This window comes from Physeter macrocephalus, chromosome 11 (genome assembly GCF_002837175.3).
Source record: "Physeter macrocephalus isolate SW-GA chromosome 11, ASM283717v5, whole genome shotgun sequence".
Classification (NCBI taxonomy): Eukaryota; Metazoa; Chordata; class Mammalia; order Artiodactyla; family Physeteridae; genus Physeter; species Physeter macrocephalus.
In genome coordinates, this window is record NC_041224.1 from 95,670,190 (window position 1) to 95,679,975 (window position 9,786).

General features: G+C 38.4%; 1 protein-coding gene across 1 annotated transcript in view; it reads left to right on the forward strand.

Annotated features, from left to right (window-relative positions):
* Nucleotides 1-6,352, forward strand: part of UBR1 (ubiquitin protein ligase E3 component n-recognin 1) — a 167,912-nt gene extending 161,560 nt beyond the window's left edge. The window contains exons 46-47 of the mRNA XM_007119577.3: nt 2,071-2,172; nt 3,707-6,352. Of these exons, the coding sequence (XP_007119639.2) occupies nt 2,071-2,172; nt 3,707-3,848 (244 nt within the window). The 3' untranslated portion in view covers nt 3,849-6,352. The remainder of the gene's footprint in view (nt 1-2,070; nt 2,173-3,706) is intronic.
* The last annotated feature ends 3,434 nt before the right edge of the window (nt 6,353-9,786 follow it).

A 9,786-nucleotide genomic window follows, 5' to 3' on the forward strand; every position in this document is an offset into this window, starting at 1 on the left:
CCGGAGCCTGTGCTCCGCAACGGGAGAGGCCCCAACAGTGAGAGGCCCGCATACCGCAAAAAAAAAAAAAAAAAAAAAAAAAAAAGAAGTTAGAGTATAGACCTGTTATTCACATGCAATTGCATTTGAAAAGATACTTAAGTATCTTCTCAAATGTGTAAATAATAGTTTAAAAAATATGAAGTAAGTAGTTTAAAAAATAAGGAGTTAAAAGTTGGAATCTGGGGCTTCCCTGGTGGCACAGTGGTTGAGAGTCCGCCTGCCTATGCAGGGGACACAGGTTTGTGCCCCGGTCCGGGAAGATCCCACATGCCACGGAGCGGCTGGGCCCGTGAGCCATGGCCGCTGAGCCTGCGCATCCGGAGGCTGTGCTCTGTAACAGGAGAGGCCACAACAATGAGAGGCCCGCGTACCGAAAAAAAAAAAAAAAAAAAAAAAAATTGGAATCTGTTCACATTTTCATTATTTGTGGAAAACCCTAAACAAATATGGTAGACTTGAAATGAAATTGAGTTATTTGTATTGAGGTGGATGGACCTAGTTTCTGTCATACAGAGTGAAGTAAGTCAGAAAGAGAAAAACAAATACCGCACGCTAACACATATATATGGAATCTTAAAAAAAGAAAGGTTCTAATGAACCTAGGGGCAGGACAGGAATAAAGATGCAGACGTAGAGAATGGACTTGAGGACACAGGGTGGGGGAAGGGTAAGCTGGGACAAAGTGAGAGGGTAGCATTGACATATATACACTACCAAATGTAAAATAGATAACTAGTGGGAAGCAGCCGCATAGCACAGGGAGATCAACTCGGTTCTTTGTGACCACCTAGAGGGTTGGGATAGGGAGGGTGGGAGGGAGATGCAAGAGGGAGGGGATATGGGGATATATGTATACGTATAGCTGCTTCACTTTGTTATACAGCAGAAACTAGCACAACGTTGTAAAGCAATTATACTCCAATAAAGATGGTAAAAAAAAAATGGAAACGTGAAATATGATAGACTTTATATTGATTACTTTGGTATTGTGTAAAAATCAGGTATAGTGAAAGAGTTTAGAGTCCTAAAATTTATATTTTCAAAGGACATGTACATTATTACTTTATGTTGTCCTTTGAATGTTTTAATTTGCTTCACTTCCTCTATCAACCAACCATTGTTTTCCCTGGTGTCTTAGCAGATGACTGAGGACAGACCAATAGTCTCTCATATTTATGAAAGAAGAGTGCAAGTTTCCTGAGAGAGAGAAAAAATTCAAAGTGGATGCGTGTGCTTTTTCTTTCCATTCTCCCCATGTAATCTAGTTTCTGTTTACATAAACCCAAACATCTCACTCACTAGGGAATATGTAATCACTGCTAATCAGCATCTGTTGGAACAAGGAGAATAAGTGTATGGAAGCAAAGCCCAAACACCTATTTTCTTATAGGGTACCTACAGCGAGTAAACCCACTACCTATTCCAACTGTTTATTTTATAATTTCTCTCTAGAGTACTTATCTCTTATGTACACGAACATTATTTTTTATTTTTCCATTTCTCTGCTGTCAGAGTCCCAAGTACCTTCAGGGTTACAGTGGTTCTTTATAATGTGCACTGTTGGAGGCCAGCTCTAACCAGAAAAGGCTTGACACTTCCATAGATGACCTTCTTTCTGTCCCAGGGTTATCAGACTAGGAGATGTGGTTCTATTCTTCTGTTAAGCTCCCTCCCCCGCTCCAGGTCATAGGTCAGGAAATAGGGCAGAAACAATCCCAGCCACCATCTTCCAGGGTACCTATGGTTCACATAGGACAGCCTCCTTCCTCTCTTCAGTATATTTAGTCAGTATTACTGACTGATCCCATTTCCCTAAATCCATTGATCCTTTCCCATAGCTTCAACAAAAATAGCAATGTTCATTCTCTTTTATTTAGACAAAACACGATTTAGTCTGTTTGTCTATATTGTCTTTATACTGAATTCTTAACAGATACCATGTCTTTTCTCTAGATTAACTTTGACACAGTGCCTGTCATTTGCATACATGCACTTAGTAATATTTCTGTTCGTTGTTTTGTCCCTTAGAATCAGAGAATGTAGAGTAGTCCTGGTTGAAGGTAAAGCCAGAGGCTGTGCCTATCCAGCCCCTTATTTGGATGAATATGGAGAAACAGACCCTGGCCTGAAGTAAGTTTTTAAAATTTTACTCACATTATTGTACATGGATGGTGGCAGCTCTTTAAACACAAAAGCTAATACTGAGAGATATTTTTAAATAGCTATAAATTGAAAATATTAAATATGATGCCATCCTAAATGTAACACATAATTTTCAACAAGTTTGTGCTTCTCCAAAATTTTTAGACCCCCGCCATCCTAATGTTTGAATGCTCTATTATTTTTAATCAACCTTTCTTCAGAATTACTTAGAAGGTTTAATTGGCACTGATGTATAAAAGAAATCTGTAGTATCAAGCAAGGGAGTTTGGTTTAAAATGGATATTCATTGTTTCCATTGCAATACTTGAAACTTTTTATTAGCCAGCTATGTCAGCCTTCTTTGCTTCTAAACATTAGCAAAAATGCTTAGAATCCTGTAATTTTCTGTATCCTTCGCTGGTGTTAGGAACTGAAGTACCACTCATGGGTATGAAAAAAAGGAGGTAAGGCCACAATGGTCCCAAAAGTACATATAGATAAAGGTTAGATCCCCTTACCATAAGCTCTTTTTGTTTAACTAAAAGTTTGTTCTTTTGAAATTTTGGGTTGGCCAAAAAGTTTGTTCGGGATTTTTGTAACATCTTACGGAAAAATCCAAACTTTTTCATCAACCCAATATATTATTCAGAATGAATCGGCTTATTAGATGAGGCTTGGAACCTCTTTGTTCATACGGAGATTTGTTTTTATTGTAACAGCTTTTGACCTGTATAGAGAAAGTCTTTGGATTCAGGAAGAAAAGGCTGGGTGGTGAAAGTAGTTAATGATTGAGGATAAGAGGTCTGTGTTGTTCCAGAAAGGTACAAAGAAGCAGACTTTTTAAGTTAGTTAGGCAATATGAAAATACCCAACCAGCTGAGACATGTGAGTGCCCCAGGGATGAGAGTCTCACAGTTCTCCATCATTGGCAACAGCCAAACTTCAGTCATTTTGGATTAGCTGTTATACAGTGTTACAAACTGTGCAACCTTAGAATTGGTGTGGAGTAATTTTATTTAAATAGTTGCTAATAACCAGAAAGTTTGTTGTGTCATAAAGACAATAATAACTAAGTATTTCTGAGGAGCAGCGTATAATTTGAGGGCTTAGTATTACACCTCAGACCTAACCTCTACCATCCAAAGATCAGAAATCAAAGCTGGATAAACTATAAGAGACCAGAAAGCCATTAAAGACCTACTCAGGCTAACCACTCAAAAAAGAAGAGAACTGCTTCAAATTATAAACCTTTCTAGCCATTTAAATGGGGTCCCATAATGCCCATGTATACGTATACTTGACCTATTTTTCTGAATAATCAAGGAGTAAGTTTTTTCTTCATTAGCTAAGTAACTTATCAAGTTCATAGTGATCAGTGGTGAAGGGAAAATATACCTTTTAAAACCTTGTCCTGGTGATTCCTCCCAGTTCCAAGAACATCTCAAAAGTTCAGACTAATTTAAACAATAAAGATGTAGTAGTTATTTGATTCAAGCTTACATGTTTTTTTCTCCCCCTGAAGGAGGGGCAACCCCCTTCATTTATCTCGTGAGCGGTATCGGAAGCTCCATTTGGTGTGGCAGCAACACTGCATCATAGAAGAGATTGCTAGGAGCCAGGAAACTAATCAGATGTTATTCGGATTCAACTGGCAGTTACTGTGAGCTCCAACTCTGCCTGGGGAGAATGAAGACAGTAATGAAGACTGATTCAAAATTATGGAGACCTTACTGAGGGCTGGGGAAGGGTTGGAGGGTCTTTTGCTCCATGTCCAGATTCACATACATCAATAAAATATTCCTTAATGGAGTATTTCTTTCAATTAATGAACATATGCTTAAAGAAAAAAAAAACCATAGATTAATCTATTTTATGTTCCAGAACACTAAAGAAATTCTTCTTCATCCCAAGTGTCTGATTCTGCTAATAGTTCCAGAAAACTTATTTCCCTTCATAATCTGTCCCACTTCACTTCATCCACCTGATAAAAGAAGTCACATCAAGCAGTTGTGGGCATTCTTATATGTTGGTTGACTCTTCTACAATTTGTATTTGGTGTTTCCCCCACAAATTTAATTTAGCTAATGGATCACTGACAAGATTTTAATAATCTGTGTTAGTCTTCCTTGCAGCTAAAGAGAAATTCAGAAACCATGTGGTATACTTCAATTGAGAAAGTTTTCCAAAAAGTAAAAATTTTATAATTTCTCTCCTAAGGAAATGCCCCTAAAAGTGCCACTTACTGTTTCAGCTGGAAATTAAACTATGTTTCTATATGGACAGAGTTTCCATTTCTAAGGCAAATTTCTGCCAGTGTGGAAAAGCTTTTTTTTTTTCCTACTGTAGACCTCAAGAAGAGTTAGGATAATGTATTTATTATTTATCCCTGATGAAACAAAGCCTGCAGTCCTCACCTCTGATGGTGAGGATTAGCTTTGTTGCGTTTTGAAATTACACTTTCCATTTTCCAAAGGCAAGTTTCTAAAATGAGTTCACTTATCTCTTGATTGTGGCACCACTCTATTTGACTCAGAAACCTTATGCAGTTCTGATGTAAACTATCTATAGAATGAGGATAAGAAAATTCCCCCATTGAATGGATCATGGCAGCTGTAAATTTAGAACAATCAGATTTAAGCCTGTTCTGTAACATTCTGTGTCTTTGTAAGACAGATCCTTCATTTGTTATCTGTGTGCAAACTTTTCATAAACTCTGGGTATATGAGTAGTATAACCAATGAAAAAAGCCATGTGGTCGGTAGTCTGTGTCCTGTTATAACCTGCTGTGGTTGAGCCATCTTGTTTATAAATAACAGAGCTCTCCTGCATCTGTGCATAGACTTCTTGGTTTTTGGCTTTAACTTTTTATATCAAGAACTTATGATATAAAACAGCAGGCAGAAGATAGATTGAAATCTTATATTTTAGCTTCTGTTGTCTCTGGGGTAATGTTAGGAGTTTGAAAGATACATTCAAAGACCGTCTTATTTTGCCTTTGGTGACCACGGTCATGTATGTGTATAAATGTTTTCCTACCTTCTTTTTGCTCAGCAAAGGCAAACAAATAAAAATATATTTGCAAAGTGATTGATGATCCACATTTGGGGTTAGGTTTTTTTGGTATTTTTATGTAAAGTAAAGAAATTCTGGATTTTGCAATAAGGGATTGGCATGAACAGGCATCAGAATCACAATCATGATTTTCTTCCTGAATAATTATTATTCAGAAGGTATCAGGAAATAGATACAACTCCAATAAACAGTTTCTAACTATTGATGGGTGAGGATTAGAAATTTAAGTATTCAGTTTGTCAAATTTGCCAGTATGATTAAATGATTATAATATTTCCTTTTATTTCTTATATAATTTTGTTGGATGGATTGTCTGACTGGGAAGTCTGAGCCAGCCTAGGCAACAGAAGATGCTGACTTCTGCCCTAATTGATTGGTCCCAGTTTAGCAAAGATAAATTGATTTTTTATTTCTAACCTTTTTCTATCCATTTCATAAATTCTAGGGTTAAGCTCTCAAGCTGCCAGAGGGACTGTCCTGCAATGGCCAGTCAGATCTTTACTGCCAAAGAACCCATTTCCTATTGAGTTCCATTTCCTGAGATTGATTCAGATCTCTGCACTGTAGATGAACATACATCTCTCAGTGCTGCCCCCAGCCCAAGGGATTTCTAATTATATTCAGATATCCTAGTTGTTTGCCTTCATCATTGGAAACAGTTTAATTAAGCATATGAAGTTTACTTAAAAATGAGCAAAAAGTCACTTTATTTTCTTTAGTGTAGTATGTGGAGGAACTGGTTCAACAGGATGGCTCCAAAACTGTGTTTTTTGAATGTTTAGCAGGAATTTTAATGATACAGTGAAGAAAAACATATATCTGTGTAATTAATTTATTATCGTGGTGTATGGGCTGAGTTCACCCTTTAGTGGTCATTTGTCATTTCATAACAACTATGCATTTTGGTTCACTGTGATGATGATCTATATTTAGTGACTGCCACATGTTTATACCACTGATTCAAATTCCATCCATGATGAAGTTATACAAGTAATGCATATATTGATATCTTTTATTGCAAAATGTAAATTTAATACTTGTATAATGTTCTGTGCTTTTTGAAATAAAATATCTTATATGTGTATATTTAAAAAGAAAAAAGGGACTTCTCATGTTTGGGGATTTGGGTTTGAAGTATAAAAAAGTATACCTAGAAAGGAGCTATAGTTAAAAGTTATCTTTGTCAGCCCAGACAAATTCTTTAAAAGACATATGTATTTAGTGTAATGGTCTCCAAACTTTTTGACCATACAGTCTGTCAGTAAATAATTTTAAGATGCATATTTTACATATATATATGCATATGCTCAACTGTAAGAATTAAGATTAAAGATAGGGGGTGGGAATAAGACAAAATCAGATAATTTTATATTATCAAAATAATGTAAAATTATTACAACCAACAAAAGATGGGAGCAAAGGGATGAGTAGGTGGAAAGTTAAATAAGCTCACTGATCACATCAATGGTATTACATAGAAGTAAAAAGATAGCACCTGAAGCTGAGAAATCAAGAAATAAAAACTACACAAATTGACACTAGGATAAAACTAGCGGCTACATAGAAAGAAGGGGCAGTAAGAAGTAGTTTCAAAATTGCTTACATATTAGGGAAGCAACAGAGGATTTAAAGAAAGAGAGTACTGAGAGTATTATATAAAATCAATATAAAGTTGACAACTAGAACTACACACAATATCAAAAGTGGGGGAGGCAAAGAAAATAAACTACATAGTGAAACAGTATAACAAAATTCAGACCAATCAACAAATGTAGATCAGCTTAACTCACCTACTTTTAAAAAAATCAGCTGAGTTAACAAATAGATTCAGATGAAAATTAAAGAAATGAACCTAATTTTAAAATGGGGGCTTCCCTGGTGGTGCAATGGTTAAGAATCCACCTGCCAATGCAGGGGACACAGGTTCGAGCCCTGGTCCAGGAAGATCCCACGTGCTGTGGAGCAACTAAGCCTGTGCACCACAACTACTGAGCCTACGTGCCACAACTACTGAAGCCCGCGTACCTAGAGCCTGTGCTCCACAACAAGAGAAGCCATTGCAATGAGAGGCCCATGCACTGCAACGAAGAGTAGCCCCCACTTGCCTCAACTAGAGAAATCAGGCACGCAACAGTGAACACCCTACGCAGTCAAAAATAAATAAATAAATAAATTTTAAAATGGGCAAAAGATTTGAACAGATTTTTCTCCAAAGAAGATGTAAGTTGCCAGTAAGTACATGAAAAGATGTGCATTAGTCATTAGGGAAACACAAATCAAAACCACAGTGAGATACCAATTCATACCCACAGGATGGCTATTTTCAAAAAGAGATAATGTGTTGGTGAGGATGTGAAGAAATTGGAACCAAATACAGGCAGTCCTTACTTTGTACAGTAGTGAATTACTGCATATATGTCCACGCAAGCTGAAACCATACAGAGCAATCTTAGTATCAATGGGAAAGATACCATTGGGGATTCCCTGGTGGCGCAGTGGTTAAGAATCCACCTGCCAATGCAGGGGACATGGGTTTGAGCCCTGGTCCAGGAGGATCCCACATGTCGCGGAGCAACTAATCCCGCGCGCCACAATTACTGAAACCCACACGCATAGAGCCCAGTGCTCCACAACAAGAGAAGCCACTGCAATGAGAAGCCCATGCACTGTGATGAAGAGTAGCCCCTGCTCACCGCAACTAGAGAAAACCCGCATGCAGCAACGAAGACCCAACGCAGATAAATAAAATTTTAAAAAAGGATACAATTGTTCCATGGCCTTTAAAAATTTTGCTCAAAACAAACTCTTACTGTCAATTATAAATGTATTGGGAAATGAAAATAGTAAAACATTTATGTAGTACAGTGTAATTTATAACATTAGAAACATTGAAAATTCAAGTTTTTTTTTTTCAAAAACATCTAGAAAATAACATCAAGCATGCCTGCCTTCTCTGTATAACTTATACAGAGTGAGCATCTTTTCTATGCCTTGGCAAATTGTCATATTTCTAAGTTTGGATCAGCTTCCAAAATTTTACCCTTTGTGTTCCAAAGTTGTGAAATACTTCCAAGAGTTCCTTTAGTGTGAAGATTTTAGGCGGTGTCATTCCTTCTGGGACATTCATCATAACCACTTTTTTTTTGCTTTTTTGAAATTTGCCTTCACTAGCTTCCTCTGACATGCATTCTCTCAAATAGCAGTGGTGTCAACAATTCCATAGTTAACTACTACTCCTATAACTCCAGTATAACTTGTATAACATCTAGATTTTACCCAAATTTCACTTCCAGCATTATCACTTTAGTTCCTTTGCTGCATTAAAAAAAATTTTTTTTAATTTACTTATTTTTAATTTACTTATATATATATTTTTTGGCTGTGTTGGGTCTTCGTTGCTGCACACAGGCTTTCTCAAATTGCGGCGAGCGGGGGCTGCTCTTCATGGTGGTGCACGGGCTTCTCATTGCGGTGCCTTCTCTTGTGGAGCACAGGCTCTAGGCACTCAGGCTTCAGTAGTTGTGGCACACAGGCTCAGTAGTTGTGGCTCGCGGGCTCTAGAGCACAGGCTCAGTAGTTGTGGCACATGGGCTTAGTTGCTCTGCGGCATGTGGGAACTTCCCGGACCAGGGCTCAAACCCATGGACCCTGCGTTGGCAGGCGGATTCTTAACCACTGCGCCACCAGGGAAGCCCTTTGCTGCATTTTTATCTTTGTTGGCCATTCCCTCTTTTGATTATCCATTTTTGTAAAATGTCACATGGGTTTATCACTGGGAGATGAGGAGACAGCATGACTACACGCTTTGCTCTCCGTCCCGAACTGAGCAACAGATGTGCAATGTCCAATCACCAACAGATTCTGGGGAATTCCATGGCAGCCCAGTGGTTAGGACTGTGTGTTTTCACTGCCGAAGACCCTGGTTCGATCCCTGGTCAAGGAACTAAGATCCCACAAGCCATTTGGCATGGCCAAAAGAAACAAAAGCAAAAAAACCAAAAACCAACAGACTCTGAAAGAAGTTACATAATTGGTCACTGATCATGACACATCTATTATTTAGGGATTTGTGGACCGCAGTGGTTAAGAATCCACCTGCCAATGCAGGGGACATGGGTTTGAGCCCTGGTCCAGGAGGATCCCACATGTCGCGGAGCAACTAATCCCGCGCGCCACAATTACTGAAACCCACACGCATAGAGCCCAGTGCTCCACAACAAGAGAAGCCACGCCAATGCAGGGGACATGGGTTTGAGCCCTGGTCCAGGAGGATCCCACATGTCGCGGAGCAACTAATCCCGCGCGCCACAATTACTGAAACCCACACGCATAGAGCCCAGTGCTCCACAACAAGAGAAGCCACTGCAATGAGAAGCCCATGCACTGTGATGAAGAGTAGCCCCTGCTCACCGCAACTAGAGAAAACCCGCATGCAGCAACGAAGACCCAACGCAGATAAATAAAATTTTAAAAAAGGATACAATTGTTCCATGGCCTTTAAAAATTTTGCTCAAAACAAACTCTTACTGT